At 40.3% G+C, this 26,173-nt stretch overlaps 1 protein-coding gene across 2 annotated transcripts in view; it reads left to right on the top strand.

Annotated features, from left to right (window-relative positions):
- Positions 1-26,173, top strand: part of CPQ (carboxypeptidase Q) — a 502,411-nt gene that overhangs the window by 364,582 nt on the left and 111,656 nt on the right. For both annotated transcript variants that reach the window (XM_046027443.1, XM_046027451.1), the window contains exon 7: positions 3,622-3,713. In XM_046027443.1, coding sequence (XP_045883399.1) covers positions 3,622-3,713 — 92 coding nt within the window. The remainder of the gene's footprint in view (positions 1-3,621; positions 3,714-26,173) is intronic.

Genomic DNA, 26,173 nt, shown 5'->3' with positions numbered 1-26,173 from the left:
TCTCCCACAAGATCTCCCTGGTGATTACTGGCATAGACTGAGAAGTTGTGTGGGATGATATAGAAAGAAGCTAACTAACAATTCTTGAAAACCTACTATGTGCCAGGGACTGTGCTTAATATATATTTGCCTCGTCTCATTTAATTTTCTTAACAATCCCATAAGGCTGGGCACCTGGTGGCTCCATGGGTTAAGCATCTGCCTTTGGTTCAGGTCATGATCCTGGGGTCCTAGGATTGAGCCCTGCATCCTGCTCTCTGCTCAGCGAGAAGCCTACCTTCTCCTTTTCCCTTTCTCTTTCCCTCAGCCCTTCACTCACCCCCATGCTCACTCACTCTCCTTCTCAAATAAATAATAAAATAGTCTTAAAAAAAAAATCCCACAAGGCAATGACCATTTTCTTTATTGTAGAGATAAAGAAATTGAGGCCCAGGGAGATGCGGTTACTAGCCCCAAGTCACAGAGCCAGAAGGGCAGAGCAGAGACTCAAATAACAGTTCCATAAATTCATGGCCAGCCTCTTTCTGTGCCCCACACTGCCTGTCTGCAGACTTGGGTGGCTGAGGGGATCCAAGCTCCACACTAGAATGAGGGTCTGGTCTTTGAATGAATTCCCGTGCATTCGTCTTAGGCTTAGAGACTACCAGAATGTCTGAGTAGAGATGTCGGAGACCAGCCAAGCGTTTGCTTAACCACTGTTTTCCTAACCTCTTTTGTTGGCCCTTCACCTTGAACGTGGAGCAGGCTCTGGTGTTCCATGCTGACGGGGACTGAGCTTCTTTCTCAAGGCTTTGAAGGAGGCTTCATTTCTCTTTTTAAAGACAGCTATGCTGTTGTTCGGAGGCCTTAGCATTCCTCATTTCAAGCTGATTACTTCTTTATTATCTTAATATAGCATTATTGGCCATCTGGCTGATATAAAATGTGAAGGAGACTCATCCTGGACAATAATGATTTGCAGGTGGAGTCCCAAATCTATAGGGATATTCAGGGCGTTTGCTTTTAAAAACTGATTTTTTTCCCCCTAACCTGTGCTAACTAACTGTATCTATGTCCTTATTGAGAGAATTCCATCATTTTAATAATTTGGCATTGTTTTCCTGGTAAGTGCAGAGATAAGGTAAAAAGGAAGTGTATGTTTTTCCTTTTTATGGATTAAAAAAGTTCAGAATTTTCATTTGCAGTACTTTATCCTTTCTTATTTTGTCTGTGTTGCAAGCAAAATGTCGTTTGATTTAAATTGGCATTAAGTACATTTCTTTTTGATAAACCAAAGGTTGTGATTTTTTTAGATCTATTGAGTAGACTTCTTCCCACAACAAGTTTGTGCTGTGCGTGTGAGCAGCTAGTTTGACTCTGGAGCAGGTCGTGGGTACTTCAGGATTCTTTGTCAGGAGGCACTGAAATGCCTATGAAGGAACTTCCTGTCTGAGTGTTTAAATGTCAGTCACATGCCAAGCACAGAATTGTCTTTACATTATCACATCTCATTTAATCCTCACAATGATACTATGAAATAGTTATGCAATAGGTATATAATATTCTCTCCGCTTTTCAGATAAGGAGGCTGAATTTCAGGTAGATCAGTTTCCCAGTGGTTACACAGCTAGTGCCTAATGATTGCAGGACTCACCAGCTCTGTCTGCCTTTTTTTTTTTTTTTAAGATTTTATTTATTTGAGAGAAAGAGAAAGCACAAGTGGGGGTGGGGGGATGAGGCAGAGGGAGAGGGAGAAACCGACTCCCTGCTCATCAGGAAGCCTGACATGGAGGCTCAATCCCAGGACCCAGGGATCTTGACCTGAGCCAAAGGCAGACACTTAATGACTGAGCCACCCAGGCTCCCCTGTCTGCCTTTTTAAACTGTAACAGCTTGCCTGGGAGTGAGCCAGCTGAAGAGATTTAGATGAGGCTGGGAAAGTGATAGAAGGCTTTGAATTTTATCCCAAGTGACATTCAAAGCTTTGGATTCATTTATTCATTCAATACCTATTTATTGGGCTCCTAATATGTGCCAAACAGGCTGGACACTAGGGGTATCACTAGGGGACCAAGAAGCATAAACCCTGCCTTCTAGAAGCTTATAATCTGTCTATGGGAGGTTTTGAATGGAGAAATGAGGCAATCCGGTTTCACTCTTACAGGGGTCCTCTGGCTGCAGGGGTGAGAGACTGGTACAGAGAGAGCAGTTATGGGATGACAGCAACCCAGGGAGAAGACAGTGGTACCACAGTGCTAGCAGAGGTGAGAAGCTGGGTTCTAGGTGGACTTAGGAGAAAGCATCAGTGGGATTTTCTGAAAAATTCAATATAGAAATTTCTTGCCCAGGCTTTAATGGGAATGTAGGTCAGCCCACAACCTAAAGCTGTGCTCTTTTAATGGTGGTAAAATGCTCACATACAAAGTGGCTTCACAACAATACTCAGTTTAATGGGAAATGTAGCTCCTGTTCAGTTCCCTAGCTCTGGGCTTATGAAAGGAGAACCCTTGTCAGTGCCGGGAGAAGGCAGGTTGGAGCTCCATTCCCCAGGAGCCTTCCCATCTGCACTACAGTTGACCAACCTGTTCCCTCGAAGGCCACATGCCCAGGGGGCCGTCCTCATGTGCTTACACATGAGATTTGTAGTGGGTCCCTCTCAGAGCCACGTGGAGTTCTTCCCTGTGGCTCCCTGTCCTGAGGCAGGAGGTTGGAGTCTCTTAATAAGATTCAAGCTTCTTGTTTTTCTGTCATTGTTATTTCTCTGAAACAACAACCTAAGGTCCAAATCTGAACAGGTTTTAATTCTTAGGCACAAAATGGGACTTCCAGCATATTGTGTTCCCATTTTCTTAAGTTTGAGAAATAGACTTCCTTTCATTTAACTTCTACTGAGCAGACATAGTCACTCAAAAATGGTTCTAGACGTGCCAGATCTGCCAACAACTTTAATAACTTCCAAGATACAAATTTGTATTTCCCAAGTCAATGAAATTGGCACCAAGCTGTTTGTGAAATAAGAAGGTAAGTAAAATGTCAGCTTCGTTCCATCTGTTTTCATTGACCTTAAGTGAATAACCTTGTATTTCCAAATAGTAGAGGAAAAGGACCATGGTTAGCCATTACATTGCCTCTGCTTCACAGCCATGACTTCACCAAGGATAGCATGGGCAGCTAGCTATCCTTGTGGATTGAGACTAAGAAGCAATCTCCTACACAGCTTACCTGGAAGTAGAGCCAGATGATCGGTTTCTGTTTATCATTGCAAGACCCCCTGATCTGCCTGAACTCCTGCTAACGGCATCTTCTATATGCAATCTAGCATTCCACCGACCTTGGCCATCCGCTGGGTCCTGCTGGGCAGGTTGTCAGTTCAGGATGTGATTAGAGGCTCTCACTTCTTGGCCTGCAGGCAGCATTTGCACAACCCCTTTCTCCATTAACCTGCCCTGGAGATCAGCCCTGAGGGCGCTGCTTTGCTGTGTCAGCCACACTCTGCTTCCGACAGCAGCCGCATCAGCAAGAGATGAATATGGGTGCCTCTGATGTCCTTGTGCCTCCAGAATGCAGATGAGGGGCCTTGTCATTTTTTTAAAAATTTAAAATCCACTGAATGATCACTTCTTTTAATTATTTTTTTCCCAGGGCTGCGACCGAAGAGGACTCTGCGTTTGGTGCTCTGGACTGCCGAGGAACAAGGTGGAATCGGGGGCTTCCAGTATTACCAGTTACACAAGGTAAGAAAGTAGCCATGGGTTGCTGGGCAATTTGCATGTACAGTGCTAGTGTGAATAAACCCACAGATTCCCTGCTTTCCCCTGTTGTCCTGAAGACTCTCGACAATACTTTTGGGTCGGCTGGCCCCATTCAACACCCCTTGCAGAAGCCTTCTTCATAGGGGCCCACAGCAGAGACTGCGCTGCTGAGCTGAGGGTGTGGAGCTGGGGGCTTCTGTGTTTCTACATCGGTCTGTGAGCTGAGAAAATTCCCAGCTGTCATGCTGCCATTTTCTTATGTTCTGCTTTACTCCTATATGCCAGAAAAATAGTGCTAGGTAAGCATTCCCTCTCCCCACATGGCCCTCGCCCATACTTTAATACCCGAAATTGACCTGGAAGCACTGGTATTTGAGAACCAAGTCCTGGGGCCTCGAGTCATTGGGAGCCCTGATAATGGCGGTGGAATGGCAGCAGCGCAGACGGGGCCATGTGGAGGATGGCTTCGTTTGACACTGACTTTAGGAAGACCACAGTGAAGCTTGAGGCAAAGAGGTGATGGTGGAAGATCACGATTAGAAATCCAAGGCCGCATTTAAGACCGGGGAGATTAATGCCAATACCCCACTTTGAGAGAGGACAAAGTGTACAAGTTCAGAGATACTCTGGAGCAAATCAAATATTAGTTCAAGAGGAGTTCCCAAGTCAGTGGGTACCCTGCTGAGCAGTGATGCGTGGGCGGAGTAGAAGGGTCTGGTTTGCTGCTGCTGGAGTGTTTGTCCTGCGGGTCAGGTTAGAAGGAACAGATCTGCAAGCTTCCATTATCAAAATCAGGGAGAGGTTTGTTTTTTTTTGAATTGTGTTGATAGCCTTTTGGATCATTTACAGAGTCAGTCTGTTACCCTGTTTTAATTAGAGCTTAAGAGTCAGGAGCTCAGGGGCATGAATTTGACCACAGAATATAGTTATACTCTGTACAAAGGAAAACCGTGCTTTATGCTCAACTCTTCTACCTCTTCAGTTCTTTTGGCCTCAAGTGATCCTGGGGAATAAGACTATTCCAGCTCAGTGTCCTGTGGTCGGTGGGTCAGTAGCATCAGCTTCTATATGTTGTGGTAGGCTAGAACATCAGAGGAGAGCTCATCTAGATTCAGCAACCTTCATTTAATATTTCTGACCACCTACTATGCTTCATAGTATAGGCTTCAACATAGGCTTCAACAATAGGCCTAGTGTTGGTAAACAATTCACCCTGACCTTACCGAGGCTCCGAGCTAGAGAAGGACACCAACTGATGAACTTCAATTATGCTACAATGTGTGAAGTGTTCTGATAACATATTGACGGCAGAGATGGGAAGCTCGCCTAATCTGGCCTGGGAGAGCAGGTAGGGTAGGCTACAAGGAAGAAATGACCTTGAAGCAGAGACTTGAGGAATGACTAGCAGTAAGGTAAGGAAGAGGAGTTGGCAGGGAATTGGGTAGTGGGAACAGTATGTGCAAAGGCTGGAGGTAAGGCTGAGAGCACAGCACCCTGAGGAAACTAAAGGGGTTCAGAGTGGCTGATACACAGAATGCAAGCTGCAGAGCGTAGAAGGTAAACAAGAGCCTGAAAAAAAAAAGAATATATACATCATGTTTAGAAGTTCGTGCTTCATCTTGAGGCAACAGGAGTAACTAAGTTATTTTTAAGGAGGAGCTTTTAGATTCTATACATCTTGGACTCTATATAAAACAGAATACCTGAGAACTATTTTGAAGCACATTTATGCTCAATTATATACTCCACTCTGAGGGTAAAAAAATGGATTTAAGCTGCAGTGGATCTGGCTTGAACTTTCCTCAACCACTGAAATTCCTTAGATCTGAAAAAAGGTTTATTCCTCTGTAAGGTTTTGAGTTTTGCAGAAGCCTACTAAAATGCATGGATGAGAACAGAAATGACTGGATTCTAAGCTTTTAGGGGGTTGGCAGAGAAATATATACATATACATTTTTTCTAGAGGATGTGCAGTCACATTAACAGAACTGGTTTATCTTGACGATATGCCTGTTTCCTCTATAAAGAATATGTATATTGGTGGCTGGTCTGCTTTGCATTTTCAGGAATGGAAAGAAATTCCAGAAAGGGAACCATAGGCTTTTTACCTTTATTTTTTTTTTTTTTAAGATTTTATTTATTTGACAGACAGAAATCACAAGTAGGCAGAGAGGCAGGCACAGAGAGAGGGGAGGCAGGCTCCCTGCCGAGCAGAGAGCCCGATGCGGGGCTCGATCCCAGGACCCTGGGATCATGACCTGAGCCGAAGGCAGAGGCTTTAACCCACTGAGCCACCCAGGCGCCCCAGGCTTTTTACCTTTAGATAGCTCTTTATCTCACATTCAAAAAAACATTCTGCATGTTTTATATGATAGAGTCAAATTCAAAGGACTTATTCTGTATTCTGATGATTAACATACTAAATGAAGCATTGTCAAGAGTGTCATCATTTCTGGAGCAGCTGAATTTAAGTAAATATAATAAGCAAGGGTCAACCCAAGGAGGACAAATATGATTGTCTTTAAAATTCTCTATAGCATTTTTAAAAATTTTTATTTATTACTTATTTTTTTAAAAACATATAATGTATTTTTTCCCCAGGGGTACAGGTCTGTGAATCGCCAGGTTTACACACTTGACAGCACTCACCATAGCACATACCGTCCCCAATGTCCATAACCACCCTCCCCCTCTCCCAACTCCCTCTCCCCCAAGCAAGCCTCGGTTTGTTTTGTGAGATTAAGAGTCACTTATGGTTTGTCTCCCTCCCAATCCCATCTTGTTTCATTTATTCTTCTCCTACCCCCCTAACCCCCATGTTGCATCTCCACGTCCTCATATCAGGGAGATCATATGATAGTTGTCTTTCTCCGATTGACTTATTTCACTAAGCATGATACCCTCTAGTTCCATCCACGTCGTCACAAATGGCAAGATTTCATTTCTTTTGATGGCTGCATAGTATTCCATTGTGTATATATACCACATCTTCTTTATCCATTCATCTGTTGATGGACATCTAGGTTCTTTCCATAGTTTGGCTATTGTAGACATTGCTGCTATAAACATTCGGGTACACGTGCCCCTTCGGATCACTACATTTGTATCTTTAGGGTAAATACCCAGTAGTGCAATTGCTGGGTCATAGGGTAGTTCTATTTTCAACATCTTGAGGAACCTCCATGCTGTTTTCCAGAGTGGTTGCACCAGCTTGCATTCCCACCAACAGTGTAGGAGGGTTACCCTTTCTCCACATCCTCACCAGCATCTGTCATTTCCTGACTTGTTAATTTTAGCCATTCTGACTAGTGAGGTGGTATCTCATTGTGGTTTTGATTTGTATTTCCCTGATGCCGAGTGATGTGGAGCACTTTTTCATGTGTCTGTTGGCCATCTGGATGTCTTCTTTGCAGAAATGTCTGTTCATGTCCTCGGCCCATTTCTTGATTGGATTGTTTGTTCTTTGAGTGTTGAGTTTGCAAAGCTCCTTATAGATTTTGGACACTGGCCCTTTATCTGATATGTCGTTTGCAAATATCTTCTCCCATCCTGTCAGTTGTCTTTTGGTTTTGTTAACTGTTTCCTTTGCTGTGCAAAAGCTTTTGATCTTGATGAAATCCCAATAGTTCATTTTTGCCCTTGCTTCCCTTGCCTTTGCTGATGTTCTTAGGAAGGTGTTGCTGCGGCTGAGGTCGAAGAGGTTGCTGCCTGTGTTCTCCTCAAGGATTTTGATGGATTCCTTTCTCCCATTGAGGTCCTTCATCCATTTTGAGTCTATTTTCGTGTGTGGTGTAAGGAAGTGGTCCAATTTCATTTTTCTGCATATGGCTGTCCAATTTTCCCAGCTGTCTTTTTTCCATTGGACATTCTTTCCTGCTCTGTCAAAGATTAGTTGACCATAGAGTTGAGGGTCTGTTTCTGGGCTCTCTATTCTGTTCCATTGATCTATGAGTCTATTTTTGTGCCAGTACCATATTGTCTTGATGATGACAGCTTTGTAATAGAGATTGAAGTCCAGAATTGTGATGCCACCCACTTTGGCTTTCTTTTTCAATATTCCTTTGGCTATTCGAGGTCTTTTCTGGTTCCATATAAATTTTAGGATTATTTGTTCCATTTCTTTGAAAAAAATGGATGGTATTTTGATAGGGATTGCATTAAATGTGTAGATTGCTTTAGGTAGCATAGACATTTTCACAATATTTATTCTTCCAATCCAGGAGCAGGGAACATTTTTCCATTTCTTTGTGTCTTCCTTAGTTTCTTTCATGAGTACTTTATAGTTTTCTGCATATAGATTCTTAGCCTCTTTGGTTAGGTTTATTCCTAGGTATCTTATAGTTTTGGGTGCAATTGTAAATGGGATTGACTCCTTAATTTCTCTTTCTTCTGTCTTGGTTGTTGGTGTACAGAAATGCAACTGATTTCTGTGCATTGATTTTATATCCTGACACTTTACTAAATTCCTGTACAAGTTCTAGCAGTTTTGGAGTGGAGTCTTTTGGGTTTTCCATATATAGTATCATATCGTCTGTGAAGAGTGATAGTTTGACTTCTTCTTTGCCAATTTGGATGCCTTTAATTTCCTTTTGTTGTCTGATTGCTGAGGCTAGGACTTCTAGTACTATGTTGAATAGCAGTGGTGATAATGGACATCCCTGCTGTGTTCCTGACCTTAACGGAAAAGCTTTCAGTGTTTCTCCATTGAGAATGATATTTGTGGTGGGTTTTTCATAGATGGCTTTGATAATATTGAGGTATGTGCCCTCTATCCCTACACTTTGAAGAGTTTTGATCAGGAAGGGATGCTGTACTTTGTCAAATGCTTTTTCAGCATCTATTGAGAGTATCATATGGTTCTTGTTCTTTCTTTTATTAATGTGTTCTATCACATTGATTGATTTGCGGATGTTGAACCAACCTTGCAGCCCTGGAATAAATCCCACCTGGTCAGGGTGAATAATCCTTTTAATGTACTGTTGAATCCTATTGGCTAGTATTTTGGTGAGAATTTTTGCATCTGTGTTCATCAGGGATATTGGTCTGTAGTTCTCTTTTTTGGTGGGATCCTTGTCTGGTTTTGGGATCAAGGTGATGCTGGCCTCATAAAATGAGTTTGGAAGTTTTCCTTCCATTTCTATTTTTTGGAACAGTTTCAGGAGAATAGGAATTAGTTCTTCTTTAAATGTTTGGTAGAATTCCCCTGGGAAGCCGTCTGGCCCTGGGCTTTTGTTTGTTTGGAGAGTTTTGATGACTGTTTCAATCTCCTTACTGGTTATGGGCCTGTTCAGGTTTTCTATTTCTTCCTGGTTCAGTTGTGGTAGTTTATATGTCTCTAGAAATGCATCCATTTCTTCCAGATCGTCGAATTTGTTGGCGTAGTGTTGCTCATGGTATGTTCTTATAATTGTCTGTATTTCTTTGGTGTTAGTTGTGATCTCTCCTCTTTCATTCACGATTTTATTTATTTGGGTCCTTTCTCTTTTCTTTTTGATAAGTCTGGCCAGGGGTTTATCAATCTTATTGGTTCTTTCAAAGAAACTGCTCCTAGTTTCGTTGATTTGTTCTATTGTTTTCTTAGTTTCTCTTTCATTGATTTCTGCTCTGATCTTTATTTTTTCTCTTCTCCTGCTGGGTTTAGGGTTTCTTTCTTGTTCTTTCTCCAGCTCCTTTAGGTGTAGGGTTAGGTTGTGTACTTGAGACCTTTCTTGTTTCTTGAGAAAGGCTTGTACCGATATATATTTTCCTCTCAGGACTGCCTTTGCTGTGTCCCACAGATTTTGAACTGTTGTGTTTTCATTATCATTTGTTTCCATGAATTTTTTCAATTCTTCTTTAATTTCCTGGTTGACCCATTCATTCTTTAGAAGGATGCTGTTTAGTCTCCATGTATTTGTGTTCTTTCCAAATTTATTCTTGTGATTGAGTTCTAGCTTCAGAGCATTGTGGTTGAAATTATGCAGGGAATGATCCCAATCTTTTGATACCAGTTGAGACCTGATTTGTGACCCAGGATGTGATCTATTCTGGAGAAGTTCCATGTGCACTAGAGAAGAATGTGTATTCTGTTGTTTTGGGATGAAATGTTCTGAATATATCTGTGATGTCCATCTGGTCCAGTGTGTCATTTAAGGCCTTTATTTCCTTGTTGACCTTTTGCTTGGATGATCTGGCCATTTCAGTGAGGGGTGTGTTAAAGTTCCCTACTATTATTGTATTATTGTTGATGTGTTTCTTTGATTTTGTTATTAATTGGTTGATATAGTTGGCTGCTCCCACGTTAGGGGTATAGATATTTAAAATTGTTAGATCTTCTTGTTGGACAGACCCTTTGAGTAGGATATAGTGTCCTTCCTCATCTCTTATTATAGTCTTTGGCTTAAAATCTAATTGATCTGATATAAGGATTGCCACCCCAGCTTTCTTCTGATGCCCATTAGCATGATAAATTGTTTTCCACCCCCTCACTTTAAATCTGGAGGTGTCTTCGTGTCTAAAATGAGTTTCTTGTAGGCAACATATTGATGGGTTTTGTTTTTTTATCCATTCTGCTACCCTGTGTCTTTTGATTGGGGCATTTAGCTCATTAACATTCAGGGTAACTATTGAGAGGTATGAATTTAGTGCCATTGTATTTCCTGTAAGGTGACTATTACTGTATATTGTCTCTGTTCCTTTATGATCTACTACTTTTAGGCTCTCTCTTTGCTTAGAGGACCCCTTTCAATATTTCCTGTAGAGCTGGTTTGGTGTTTGCAAATTCTTTCAGTTTTTGTTTGTCCTGGAAGCTTTTTATCTCTCCTTCTATTTTCAATGATAGCCTAGCTGGATAGAGTATTCTTGGCTGCATGTTTTTCTCATTTAGTGCTCTGAATATATCATTCCAGCTCTTTCTGGCCTGCCAGGTCTCTGTGGATAAGTCTGCTGCCAATCTAATATTTTTACCATTGTATGTTACAGACTTCTTTTCCCGGGCTGCTTTCTGGATTTGCTCTTTGTCACTAAGACTTGTAATTTTACTATTAGGTGACGGGGTGTGGACCTATTCTTGTTGATTTTGTTGGGGGTTCTCTGCACCTCTTGGATTTTGATGCTTGTTCCCTTTGCCATATTAGGGAAATTCTCTCCAATAATTCTCTCCAATAGACCTTCTGCTCCCCTCTCTCTTTCTTCTTCTTCTGGAATCCCAATTATTCTAATGTTGTTTTATCTTATGGTGTCACTTATCTCTCGAATTCTCCCCTCGTAGTCCAGTAGCTGTTTGTCCCTCTTTTGCTCAGCTTCTTTATTCTCTGTCATTTGGTCTTCTGCATCACTAATTCTTTCTTCTGCCTCATTTATCCTAGCAGTGAGAGCCTCCATTTTTGATTGCACCTCATTAATAGCTTTTTTGATTTCAACTTGGTTAGACTTTAGTTCTTTTACTTCTCCAGAAAGGGTTTTTATATCTCCAGAGAGGGTTTCTCTAATATCTTCCATGCCTTTTTCGAACCCAGCTAGAACCTTCAGAATCATCATTCTGAACTCTAGATCTGACATATTACCAATGTCTGTATTGATTAGGTCCCTAGCCTTCGGTACTGCCTCTTGTTCTTTTTTTCGTGGTGAATTTTTCCGCCTTGTCATTTTGTCCAGATAAGAGTATATGAAGGAGCAAGTAAAATACTAAAAGGGTGGCAAAGACCCCAGAAAAATGCGCTTTAACCAAATCAGAAGAGACTCCAAATCGTGGGGGGGGGGGGGTGGAGAAAGGGGATAAAAAGAGGTTCAGGAAAAAAAAGAAAAAATTTAAAAAAGAAAACAAATAAAGAAAAAATATAAAAAAGAAAGAAAAAATATATATATTAGATAAACTAGTTAAGAAATGTTAAAAAAGAAAAGGGTAAAAGTTTAAAAAAAGTTAGCAGAAGATGAAAGAAAATTGAAAAAAAAAATTAAATTAACCACAAGACTAAAGAATCATGGGGAGAAAGTCATGAGTTCTGTGCTTTGCTTTCTCCTCCTCTGGAATTCTGCTGCTCTCCTTGGTATTGAACCTGCTTTCCTTGGTAGGTGAACTTCTTCCTGGCTGGATTTTTTGTTAACCTTCTGGGGGAGGGGCCTGTTGTAGTGACTCTCAAGTGTCTTTGCCTTAGGCGGAATTGCACCGCCCTTACCGGAGGCCGGACTAAGTAATCCGCTCGGGTTCGCTTTCAGGAGCTTTTGTTCCCTGAACGCTTTCCGTAGAGTTCCGGTGGATGGGAATGAAAATGGCAGCCTCCCAGTCTCTGACCCGGAGGAGAAGAGAGCCCAGGGCCCCACTCCTCAGTGTGCCCCCAGAGAACAGTGCCCAATCACTCCAGTATCCCCAACCTCTGGCCGCGCTTCGAGCTCACCCAGCCTGCAACCGGTTCAAGGTAACCCTGAGCTGAGAGCTCACTCCTCAGCTCTGTCTCTGTAGCCAGCTTCCCTGTTCTAATACCTGCGAGCTCTGCCACACTCCGACACCCCTGATCCTTCTGTGACCCTGCGGACCTGGGGTCACGCTGACCCCGTGTGGGCTTCACCCCGGTTTAGCCTCTGGAGCAATGTCCCTCAGTGGAACAGACTTTTAAAAGTCCTGATTTTGTGCTCTGTTGCTCCGCCGCTTGCGGGGAGCCGGCCCCGCGGTCTATCTTCCCGTCGTTTTGGATTCACTTCTCCACCAATCCTACCTTTCAGAAAGTGGTTGATTTTCTGTTTCTAGAATTGCTGTTCTTCTTCTCTTCGATCTCCTGTTGGATTTGTAAGTGTTTGCAATGTTTAGATAAGCTATCTAGCTGATCTCCTGCTACCTGATGTAGTCTCAGTGGGCTACTTCTCCGCCATCTTGACTCCTCTCTCTATAGCATTTTTAATGCCAAAAAAAAATAGTCAGACAATGCCCAGTTCACTCCAGCCACAACAAAGAAACCCTCCAATCTAACTAAGGTTGTGATAGCTGCTAAAATGAACAAGCCCTACAATTCCGGTTGCTCAATATGATAGACAGTTATTTCTTGCTTCTTTACCATCCGGTCCCCAGGAGGGCTTGCTCCACATAGTCATTCAGGGGCCCGGACTGATAGACGATTCAGCACAATGGCTCTCAATGTTGCCTTGAGCATCAATATCCAGCTGGCAGTCAGAGGGAGAGTGGAAAGGTTTTATGAGACAGTTCTGGAAATGGATGTGGAAAGGCAAAGAGAAAGTTTATGTTTGCTTAACCGAAGTCTGAAAGGATTTTTATCATCTACTAACCATGGTTACCTCTAAGAGAAAACTAGGACTAGGTGCATACAGTATGTTATATAACTGTATTGTTTTAATTCTCATGAAGGAAAAACAATGAAAGGAAACAATTAAGTGAAAGGACAGGGACATCAGGAAACATTTACTTGATGGAAGTTTCTATTTCATGTTAAAGAGAATGCTATATCTTATAAACCACAAATGGCAGAAAGGGAATATATCCTTCCACATTCTGCAAGTATACTTACCAAAACACTTAAATTACAAGCACAGAATGGTACCACTTCTGAACTTGCCAAGACCTTCTTCTCCCTTCAGATAAGAAACTAAATACACCACTGGCTATCAGGAGAACTGGGTCTGCTCTTTGTTGTGCCACTAAGTAAATATGAGATATCAACAATGAGGTCCTTTGGCCTCTCAGACACTGAATCTCCTCAACTCAACTTATTAAAGTTTATCTTCACCTCCCAACCCTCACGATGTAGAGAGAACCTCATATAATAATTATGCTTTGGTCTATTGAGAACAAAGTTGTAGTATTATTTACAATTAAAATGTACAATTAAGCATGCCAGTCTAAGATCTAGTATTGTCATCTATGAGGGAAAAAAAGGCAATATTATCTTCAGCAGTGCTACTGTGGATCAGTAAACTATTATTAAAAATTTACTCTACGGGGTGCCTGGGTGGTTCAGTGGGTTAAAGCCTCTGCCTTCGGCTCAGGTCATGATCCCAGGTTCCTGGGATTGAGCCCTGCAACAGACTCTCTGCTCCTCAGGGAGCCTGCTTCCTCCTCTGCCTCTATGCCTGCTTCTCTGCCTACTTGTTATCTCTGTCTGTCAAGTAAATAAATAAAATCTTTAAAAAAAATTTACTCTACAACAGACGCTCAGCCTAAAAGAAGTTCAGTCATCATCTCTGTCACAACTGTCCCTCATTTTCTATTGTTTCTATTAACAACCGCATCATCCTCCCTACCACTAGGTATCACAGTATCCCTACCATCTTTCCTTCCTTCCTCTTCCTTGTGACCTACATCTAGTAAACAGTAAAGCTCCATTGATTCTACACTCTGTCACTTTTGGAGAACCCTTCATTTCTATGTCCCCTGTCTTTTCTCTAGTTCAGGCTTTGCATTATACCTCCCATATGAAGTCAGTCTTCTGGAAGCCCAGCTCAAGTCAAATAAACCCTCTACCTCCAAACCTTCAGTTGTTTCCCAGTGCTAATAGAATCTAGCCCAAACTGCTCAGCTTCTTGGTGCTTGTGGTTCTCCATGCCCTGGTTTCACACCATTCTCCTCCATTGTCCTCTACTCTGACAAAAAAATGAGCAGTTCCTTACACATCCCACACTAGCTTTTCTTCATATCATTAATCATACCATTCCTCTGCCTTGAATTCTCCTCTTTCCATCTCTTGGATGTTCTGCAAAGATAAACTGAATTACCCATTTTCCCATAGAACGTTCTCTACCTCTAACCCCTATTTCTATCCTTGAAATAAATATAACACCTTATCTAGACATTTCTAAGAATGTGAAATGCTTTAATCTATAGGAAAGAAAGGAGAAAGGGAGGAAAGAAAAGGAGTGAGAGAGCAAAAATGGAGGAAAGGAAGGATAAAATAAAAGAAGTTACAGTCTTTGGCCATAAGGGCCTTACATTCTGCTTAAATACTAACTTTAAACTCACACATAAGAAATTTAGTATAACAGGGGCCCCTGGGTGGCTCAGTTGGTTAAGCATCTGCCTTCAGCTCAGGTCATGATCCCGGGGTCCTGGGATCAAGCCCTGCATCAGGCTCTCTGCTCAGTGGGGAGCCTGCTTCTCCCTCTTCCTCTGCTACTCTCCCTGCTTATGCTCTCTCTCTCCTTCTGTCACATAAATAAGTAAAATCTTAAAAAAAAAAAGAAATTTAGTATAATGAACAGTATGTGATGGGGTTCTAAATTATTTACTAAAATTATCTTACTTTTACAAAAAACTGTCATTGTCGGTGCAGAGTGCTATGAAGGCTTAGCATAGCAGATGTAAAGGAGTTAAGTAAGAAAAGGGAGAAATGGCCAGGACATGTTGGTCATGTGGAAGGCTCAGGACCTGATCCTTGAGGAACACGAGAGTGTGGGTGAGTAATCAGGAAGGGAGAAGAGGGATGTCTACTCTCCTTCATATTGATGATGACTGAGACCTGGCTCAGGTATAGGTGCTATCAAAGATGAATGGAACTTTCATTTGGCGAGGACTATTCTGGTGATTGTAAAAATAAAAGATTTGAACTTTTAAAGTCATTTCCCTAGCATTTTTATGGTACAGTTATGGTTATTAGGATCTATATCAGTAAGGGACCAATAATCTGTGGCCCGTAGGCCAAATCCAGCCTGCCACCTGTTTATGTACAGACCTCAGGCTAAGAATGTTTTTCACAACGTTAGCTGGCTTTGCAACAGAGACTGAATGTGCCTGCAAAACCTAAAATACTGAACATCTGACGCTTTACCAAAAACGTCTGCTGACCCTTAATTTATATGGTAAAAATCATAAAATATTTTCATGTTGTTATTTCCATGTAACAATTCCTTTATAGCTTTTTATGACCTAAATGATAATCCTATTAATTTTTCTTAGAGTCAGTTAAGTATCCTTTGGGAAGATATTACAGTACTATTAATGTACATGTACTATCCTTTGTTCTATACATTCTTATTAGGTATTTCTTTAATAGTTAAGTTGGCTATACTTATATAGCATCACTTTTATGGATTAAAAACAGGATGCAGAAAATTATTATTCCTTCTTTTTGTTACTCTGAATGTATTCCTTTTTCCTCTCCATATGATCTTTTCAACAATGAAAACTCTATAAAGGCTATTTTAGTGGACACATGTAATTAAACTTTTGTGGGAATAACATTAAAATTAATATTAGCTACCCTTTTCTTAGTAAATACATCTTCATTTGCAACTTACTTTTATTAATATATTCTTAGAAAAATATAAAATTAAAATGATTTAAAATTATAGGATGAGGGGCGCCTGGGTAGCTCAGTGCATTAAGCCTCTGCCTTCGGCTCAGGTCATGATCTCAGGGTCCTGGAATTGAGCCCTGCATCGGGCTCTCTGCTCAGCGGGGAGCCTGCTACCTCCTCTCTACCTGCCTCTCTGCCTACTTGTGATCTCCCTCTCTCTGTCAATAAATAAATAAATAAATAAAGTTATAGTATGAAACTTACTGCCAAACTATTTTTTCAAAAATTTATTCAGATTAATAGTTATTTTTATGTAATAGTTATGCTTTTTAATGAAATATTAGTCAAATTATTATAATAACTGCTAGCCTTACTAAATTGTAAAATATGTCAGGCTATTTGTGGTTTATATATCCATTTTGAAACTCATATGCATATCTATTATAATAATTCTGAAACACTCTTTTCAAGAAAACAAACTTTGGCTCCAAAAGGTTTATAAGAGTTTTGGAGACAGTAACTAGGTAAAATAACCAGGAAATGGATTTTTTACTGTATTTTGGAGTCATCTAGAATAGAAATAATCCGGAGGGTTTGTCCTGCATGCCCATAACAAACTGAAAGTTTTGGAGGGGAAGAGACTGGGGGATCGGGTTGCCAGTTAATGGGTATTAAGGAGGGCACATGTAATGATGAGCACTGGATGTTATATGCAACTAATAAATCATTGAAGACTACATCAAAAACTAATGATGTTCTGTATGGTGGCTAACTGAACATAATATAAAAAAATGCTACTTCACATATTCGATAAGTTATAAAATGTTGTCTTCCTGATCTAAAGTTCTTTCGACTTTGTTTACATTGGCACAAGGACTTGAGAATTATTTATGTGTATATTGCTTGTGCCTTATGTAATTGATTTTTGGAAGTAACACCTTTCCCATGCTAACAGTGTTTTACTGACGTATAATTAGCATCCGGTAAGAAAAATGCACAGATCTTAAGTATATAGTCCAATATATTTGGCAAATGTGTCCCCCTTTGTAACCATCACACAGGTCATGATATAGAATATTTTGGTTACCCTGGAAACTTCCCTTTCAGATCAACCTCTGACTCCACCTAAGGTAACAATTAACACTGACTTTTATCACCACAGATTGGTTATGCCTGTTCTTGAATTTCATATAAATGAACTCATACAGTCCATACTTTTGAGTCTGGCCTCTCGCATAAAACAGTACGGCATTGTAGTTTATCCATGTGGATGCATTCATAGTAGTTGGTCCCTTTCTAGCACAGAGAGTTTTCTGTGGTATCCCTAGACCACAACATCTTTATCCATTTTCCTGTTGATGGCCATTTGGGTTGTTTCTAGTTTTAGGTATCATAAATAAGGCTCCTGTGAACACTTCTCTGCAAATTTTTTGGTGGACATATACATTTCTTTTCTTTTCTAGAAGTAGAATTGCTGTGTCATATGACAGGTGTATGTCTAGCTTGGCTAGATACTGCCAAAGAGGTGGGAAGCTCTCCCCTTTTGCATTCCCACCAGCAACCTATGAAAGTCCTAGTTGTCCCCCCTCCAGTACATTATATTGTTAGACTTTTTATTTCTGACCATGCCTGTGGGAGTAATATTTTTGTTTTTCAAGGTACAGTTCTGAAGAGTCCTAAGGAAAGTCCTGCCTCCACTTCTAATGGTCAGCATTCTCTCACTCTCTCCTTTCTTGTCTTTGAGAGGGTCACCTTCATTCTGTGTTCTGCCTTATGATTTAAAGACGACACAAGGCCTTTTTATCCTGCATGAGGTTTGTGGAGTTGTTAATGGTTGGAGTGACCTTATTTCATTTCAGAGAAACCCCTGGGAAGAGCAGGCCATAGAAATACCTTCCAGTTCATAACTAAAGCTGACTCCCAGGAGCACAGATTTCACCTGGAGACAAGGGGCTGTTGGAACTCAGTGGAGACAAAAGGGGGCCTGAGGCAAGAATGATCCCTAAAAAAGTTGAGGGAGGGAGATTTCTCTTATGCCCCAAACATAGGTTATTCTAGAAAAAGGGAAGAAGGATGGTATCGGATGCCTTTGTGTTATTCTTTATTGATGAAATTATTATTTGTTAAAAATATGAACTTCTTTATTGGTTGAATTCCACTTGCATTCACTAAGAAGGAAATGTCACCACCTATAGGAGGATATCATTGTGCTCTAGTGATTTTTAAGAGTTCACTCATAAGAGTGGAATATAACTTAGAAATTAGAAAATATTATAGATAATTTTATTTCATTTTCAAATCAGCGAATAAAGTGAGTGTTGTCCAGATGCCATTCGCCTAATCTGCTTTTCATGGGAACCATGTTACTCTCTTCTCTACTCTTGGAAGGAGAGCATAATGTCATTTCTCATGTCCCAAAATGTACAAAGGAGGAAAAAACATCCTAGAAGAGTTTCAACTAGATTGCTGACATTTTTAATCTTTCCCATTTAAAACAAAAATATCTGTCATAATTATAATGAGTAAGGTAATCTAGCTTTGGAAAAGCCTCATTACACAAGGTAATCAAATAAAATAGATTGATATGTTCTATTCTGGCATAAAAAATATTTTAACCTTTTCTTGATTTATTGCACAAACTACTGGCAATTGAATTATAGGGATTATGAACACTGCTGTGTTCTGGTAATCATTAATTAGGGCAATATTTTAAATAGGCTTTATTAAATGAGGGATGAGGTGTATGATCATTCTAAATGCATCCATTTCCCCTAACTCTCGCCAACTCTAGAGCAGAAGAAATTGAAATGAATGTGTACGTTTTGTCAGAATTTCCTGTGTTGCCATACTGATGAACAAAATGTCCTCTTATGTAAAAATATAGAAGTCCTGGCCTCTTTTAATAGTGGAGTTCTTGCCAGCTTCCCAACCCTAATAGGTTCATGTTTCATTCTAAAATAAAGGGACATGGTAGAAATGCTTGTGGGACTTCTTGTGTTATCTGCGCAAATGGTTTTACATAGACATTTTTATTTCACCAGCCCTATTGCCTCTCTGTCAAGTGATAGTTAGGGTGCCACTGCCCAAGTGGGAACAGTTCTGTGCTCATCTGCAGCCTGGTTATAAAAATAATAGACCTGATATACCCATTCAGCATAACCGTGTCTGGACCATGTCTCCAGTGTGGCCCTTCTTCTATCGTTAATGCCCTGTGCGGTATGGACGTGCTGATAGGAGGTTATAGTCTCACTCGGTCCTGCAGGGTTTTTATGCATCCTGTGTTTTTCTTTCATTGCCTCAATGTTTGCATTTGTTGGTCAAGCACATCACAAAATTGGTTTAAATTTCATTTATCTCAGTGTCTTGTTGGTCTAGAGACCCTTGTAGTTCCAACATTCACATAATTTCTATAGCACAGCTGGGAGCTCTTTGAGGTCTTCTTAGAATTTATGAATTAATTTTTTTTAGTAAAGGGAAAGAGCTGTCTTTTGTATTTGTTTGCGTTCTCCTCCGTAGAATTCCATTATGGCTGTGGGGCTTCAGAATTCTCTGTATGTGTGGCATTTACATAGAGTTGCATGTCAGCCTGGGCAGAAGTATCAGCATACTCCCTTTGATCTTAGGGAATCGCCTTATGTCACCTTGTGAATGAACATGAGTAGGCTTCGACTCTCCTCTTTCCTTGATCTCTTTAGAAAGGATCCTTCTTGGCTGGTTTTTATTATTATTTTTTCCATATAGGAGAAAAGGAATATTTAAAGTAAAAAGACAGGCTGTGACAACTAGAATAGTATCTTTCCATAGTCATTGAATGGCAGGACTTGGCCTACAGTCACAGGGCAATATTTATCCCATAACGCTTTATGCTGTCAGATCACAGTGAAATTTGTCTGGAGTGCTGGTTGGAGCTCCATGCATGTAAGTAATGGTATCCTTATCCTGACTGCTTGGCTATCATCAGTAACCCATATAATGCGACTACACTTTTAAGGCTGGTTCTGGGAACATTGTGCCTGAACACTGAGATCTCTTGTGACATCATGGCAGGCATCTTATCTCACTTATTCTGCATTCCTGAAAGCATGAAGAAGGACTCCAGTTTGTATCTAGCCTCTTTTACCAGCTTACTGGAGGTTACCAGCTAGGCACAAATAGTTTCTGCCTCAGTGCCTTCCTATTGCCAGATGGGTCGTGATCTGACCCAGAAGGACCTGTAGCATATTTGGTGCATGAGCTTTCTAAGGAAATCAGGGTGGCACACCAGGACACACAAATCTGAACTGAAGTGTCATGCCTGAGGCTCACAAGTGACCTACATGGGTCAGAGCCTTTGGAACCAAATTGTCCCATCATGTGTGCTTGGGACTTACTAAGTTACAGAGTCAGCAAACCACTTTTGAGTCACCAGCACTATTTTAACTTGCCCAGGACTGTCTTCTTCCCTTCGTCTTCTAAACCAGGTTTGGCAAGCTTTTCCTTAAAGATCCAAATAGTAAAGATTTTAAGTTTTCAGGCATGTGGCTTCTCCACTCAACTATGACCTTGTAGTGCAAAAGCTGTCATAGATGATAGTAGGCAAATGAGCATGGCAAGATTTCAATAAAACTCATATTTAAAAAACAACCACCATAAGCAGCTGGTCAGATTTGGCATGCTGGTTACATTTGCTGACTCCTGTTTTAAACCCTTATGGGGGAGAAGTTTAGGAAACTTCCTTCTGAAGCCTTTTCTACCAATTTCACAACCTTATCATTTGGTGGAAGCGGTCTGTAGCATGTAGTGGAATTCTCACATTGAGGGTGTCTTGTGGCTTACGTTGAGTTGTGTCTTAGTGGGCCTTAATAGACCTGTTAGTAAGCTTAGCCCTCAAGAGGGGACAGTTGTTTCCAATTCGGTGTTTTGCTGACAGAACACACCATCACCAGGTCAGTCTGTTGCCTCAGTGGTACCCAGCCCAGGAGCCACACTGTAGGTTGGTTACCTGGTTGGAGGAAGGGGTTAGCGTACTCTCCCAAAATTTCTTAAAGCAACAATAGAACCCTTAATTAAGATAACTAAATGCAATAATATTCAAAAGTATATTTTAAAGGGCATATTTTTTAAAGCCTGTACACACAGAAGGGTCTTTTCAAGAAATGAACCCTCCAATACATCTTAACAACTCTCTTCCTAATCCCTGACAGTTGTCATTTACAATTTATAACCACATCTTAGTTTTATCTGTAGATTTGCCTACAGTGCTTCATTTTTTAAATCTGAATTATTGTCTGGGAGAGAGGCTTTTCCCAGGAGACCCCCAGCACATCATATCTTGTGATAATCAGTAGCCCCTCTGGACGTTTGTGCCCTACTTCTGGCTGCTTTGGGTTTTTTGTCCTTTTGCTAGAGTCATAAATATATAACTGTCAGAGAACAGCCTGTCAAAGACGGCGTGAGGAATGAATGGGCAGAACAAACTGGCAGGGCTGCCAGTAAGCTCAATGCCACAAAGCAGCTACTGGGTGGTGAGCTCCTTCTGCTCTCTGAAAAATAGCGTCTAGAAGCCACAGTCGGTGGGACTAAAACCATGTTACTTTCAGGGCTGAAGATCAAACAGGGAACTGAGAGGCAGAATCACAGGACACCACTGTGACTACAACCTGAAGACTTTCTGTAGTCCTGTCTTTCTCTGTGGAACTCATTCTAACGGGCCATCCTCTAAGTATTAACCCAAGTCCCCTGGTGTCTCAAATGTGCCACTTGTCCCCTCATAGAGTTGATCTTGGCATAATTGTTTTTCCTAACCCAGAGATTAGGGCTTTTATTCTTTATTTTCTTTCAGAAGACCTCACTCGTGCATACTCTTATCAAGTGCTTGTCCTGCATCTGTGATTATTCATTCTAGAAGCTGAGGTTACCCCTAGCAACTAGCGGTTTGTCTAAACTGCTTTGGTCTCAGAGTTCTCAGAATCAATTTCTAAAGGGCTTTTATGCCCCACATGGCAAAACATATATAAACAACAATTCACATTTTAAAAGCTTAACAAGACCTTTCAACAAAGGTTTAAAATGGTTTCATAGCATGAGCTATTTTGAGATTAGACAGAATTTCCATTACTAGTTAAAACAGGAGTATAATTGGCTTTTATAGATTTCTGTAGTTTCATTTAATAAAACTCGCCCAGTGAGATGCACCACCCCATGAAATCACAGGCAATGCTATAGTAAATACTTGTAGATGTGTTTTGGGAAACTCTCCCAGCATTAACTGAGGGCTGGGAGAATGTAAGGCATGCATCCTTTCCCCCTCACTGGCATAACTCCATGGTTTTTTTTTTTCCCTCTCCAAAGCTCTGGAAAATACTTTATTTTACCCTGCAGAGCCAAATGGGAAACAATCAAGCTGTTTTGTCATTTGAATTAGGAAAGGTCAAAAGGAAGAGAATGTAATAGTAAATAGAGGGAAAAGTTCTTTGTGAAAACTGTCCTTTTTTTTTTTTCCATGTAAGGGAAAGTAATTTGTTCCTTTTAATAGATCTGGAAATCCAGTACTAGAGATCTTTTTGGGTAGACTTACAGAGAGAAAAGAAACCATCAAGAATTTCAAAAGATCCTGTTTCCCAAACAAATATGTAGCAAGTTTGTACTATTTACAAGATGTCATTGTAATCTCTTGCATCGGTGTGATCATTTATAAATACGAGTACTCTTTCATAGACTTTAATAACAGTAATGACTCTGGTAGTTGCCAGGCAATGTACTGTTTTCCTTATTTTATATATGAAAATGAAGAGGCCCTGGGAGGTAAAGAATGTCCCCAATGTCGCACAACACGGCCACGAGATACAGAACCTGAACTTGAACCTAGCTTTTCTATCTCAAGACCAGCCGTAATGATTCTATGACGATGTACTTCTCTGCCGTCCATCTTAAATATAGGATTTACATAGATATGAGTGTATATATCTCCACTTGTTATAGTCTGAAGTAGTTACACACCAATAAAATCAGGCATGGTGGTTATAGTTAACACATGAGTGGAAGAATGGAGAAGTCACTTCAAAATGCTTAGTTCAAAACACATTCTACAACATTTTCAGAGAACCACATTCTATAACATTTTGGAGTATAAGGCTAGATGATATTATATAATCATGCAGACATCAGCTGTCACCAGTAATTCTCAATGTTTTATATGGGCACTTGCTCTAGAGAGTATAAAAATAAATATATTTATTTGTTCCTGAAGTTGACTCTCTCAATCTTGCTACAGTGATTAAAAAAAAAACAAAAAACAGACAAACCACTTTTTAATGTTTGCTGTAATATTCTCTTAGCTTGAGGGCATTTTCTAAGTAAAGTTTTAGCTGGACAATAGATAAAATCAAAAACATCTAAAAATAACTTTTAATGATATGAAACGCCTTCTCATGCTAATAAATGTTAAGATCATTCCACTATTTAAAAGATTGTCTTCAGATCAGAGGCACCCCAGGATACCTCCTCAGGACATCTCCCAGTTCCTCTAATCTTAAAAGAAAAGAAGAAATAAGAGCAAAATTCTAATCCTTGAGAGATGGAAATAGTGTATGTATTTATCTGTTTGTATATTCTCTGCATGTGTAGAGCTTAGACCCACCTAGGAAAATATATTAGGACCCTCCACATACCAAGTTCAGCTTTCTATTTCCACGTAACTATGCCTGATAAGCCAAGGACAGAGATACCCTTGGATGGATCCCTGCTTTTGCTATTTTTTCAAGATTTCAAAGAATAGAGATTTCATGAGGGTCAATATTCTTTAACATTATCAGACAATAAGGACATTCCAGGCCATGTCCACTTAGCAGGGTCTTAATGTAAGGATGAGACTTAGGATACTGGAGGAGCAATTATGAAAGAAAGTAGCCATGAGGTCTCCAAAAGGTGGCGTCCCTTAATTTTATCTGCCTTAATGGCTTCACTGTGAGTGCACTGAAGAGAGCTAAGTGAGTTGGGGCAGGAGATGAATTGTGAATTGCAAAAGAGGCATTTAACATTATCTGTAAAACTCAACTCAAAGAACAAATGATTCAACCCTTGTTCTGGTTTTTGTTTGTTTGGTTGTTTTTTAAGAAAGTAGACTCTAGTTTAGTCTTTCCTTCGTTAGGAGATAGAATAACTTAGCATGTCTTTTCTTCACAATTGAGAGCTCAGTTCGTCAGTACCTTAATTGGCAAACTGTTTAGTGACTGTGTTGGAAAATTGTACCTGCCAAAATGGATTGGTGTTTGCTCTTCTTCAATGAAAGGTGATCAAGAGCTGCCCCTTGTGGGTAGTTCAGCCTGCCAAGGTCTAATACAACAGAAATGGAAAGGAAAGTGGAAATGAAAGGCATATTCAAGAGAGTAACAAAGAGTTGGAGCCTAAGGCACTAAGCCTATTGGCTTCTAGAAGAGCTTGGCAGAAAAGCTTTGACCACCCGTGTGATTTTTATCTCTTTGTCTTTTCGGCAATTACCTTAATAGGGCATACTGTAGTGATGGCTTCATTACAAGCCTCTATTTAAACAGCCTCTTCTGAATTACCAAGTGAAGAATGGAACAAATAAAGATGGAAAAAATAGTCACTGTACACAACGCTTCTACCTTCAGTTCTCTGGAACTGTAGCTAATGCCTAATTATACTGACACTCCTGTTGTACAAAAAAAATTGAGAATGCAGATACAATTTCCCAGCTAATTATTTCATTATATGGAAGTGACATGTGTGAAGTAATAAATTAACACTGCCTTCCTAAGAGCCAGCAGTTGTGGACTTTCATGCCGAAAGTTTCAAGTAGAATGAAGTATTTCTCTTGTGACTACTCTGATTAAGTGAAAAATGCTTTCTGTATCTATGGGTATAATACCACCTTCTTTCAGCAGATAGTGACCACTGACATAGGGTGGTGAGATGTATGTGAGTCAATTATTGCTTACAGGGAAACCCCCAGGGGATGTCAAGGGGATGGCTACCAGCGGCTACAATAGTCTAGACCATACCTCTTCTCTTAAACATGGCTCAAGCAGTAGATGCATGAATTGTGGTGAAAGAAACTTCATTTTACTTTAAAAAAAAACAAAACACAACCTTTTCAGCTAGAAAAACAGAATGCCAAGTATTATATTTTCAAATTTAAACCAGAAAATAATGGTGGAGCTTGAGGGAGGGGAGAGGGAACTGAAGTGTGACTCTGTGAGACTGGTTGCAAGAGATTGAGTCTCTACTTTTTTGATCTAAGGATTATCAATTGTAAGGAGTGCAATTAGGATTTATAAAGCTTTAAAGGAAAAATAAAACTATATTAAATGTACAGTTTTCTTAAAACAATGGTAGCATACAGTAACTCACACTTTTGCAATTACAATCAATGGCTGTCCAAATCTAAAGATCTTACTGGATTAAATACCTTTTGGTCATCAGCCGTGAGGTGTCAGAGTCGGGGTGAGAGGCCACTTTGTGTAACTTGTGCTCCTTGTGTTGACAAGGGGCTCAAGGTGCACCTTTATGGTTGACCATCTGATTATGAGGCATATCAAATACAGGCTTTTCTCTGTATTTCCAGTCTGGTTACCTTTTTTTCCATTTTATTTTAATTTAATATTTTTATTTTTATTTTTTTTTAAGATTTTATTTATTTGACAGAGAGACAGTGAGAGAGGGAACACAAGCGGTGGGAGTGGGAGAGGGAGAAGCAGGCTTCTGGCAGAGCAGAGAGCCCGATGAGGGGCTTGATCCCAGGAACCTGGGATCATGACCTGAACCAAAGGCAGACGCTTAACAACTGAGCCACCCAGGTGCCCCTAATTTAATATTTTTAAAAGCCGTACAACTTCTCCTGAAAGTCTAAGAAAGCCTTCATTTTTTTAGTTTTTAAAATTTAAATTCCAGTTAGTTGATATATAGTGTATTATTAGTTTCAGGGTTAGAGTTTAGTGAGTTATCGGTTACATATAACACCCAGTGCTCGTTACATCATGTGCCCTCCTTAATGTCCATCACCCACTTACCCCTTCCCCCAACCCACTTCACCTCCAACAACCTTCAGTTAGCACCCGGTGGTTAAGAGTCTCTTGTGATTTGCCTCCCTCCCTGTTTTTATCTTATTTTATTTTTCCTTCCCTTCCCCTATGTTCATCTGTTTTGTTTCTTAAATTCCACATGTGAGTGAAATCATAAGGTGTTTTGTCTTTCTTTGACTGATTTTGCTCAGCATAATACCCT

The sequence above is a fragment of the Meles meles genome, chromosome 1 (assembly GCF_922984935.1).
Source record: "Meles meles chromosome 1, mMelMel3.1 paternal haplotype, whole genome shotgun sequence".
NCBI lineage: Eukaryota > Metazoa > Chordata > Mammalia > Carnivora > Mustelidae > Meles > Meles meles.
Note: the sequence above shows the minus strand (reverse complement) of the source record. Positions and strands in the feature narration are given on the sequence as shown.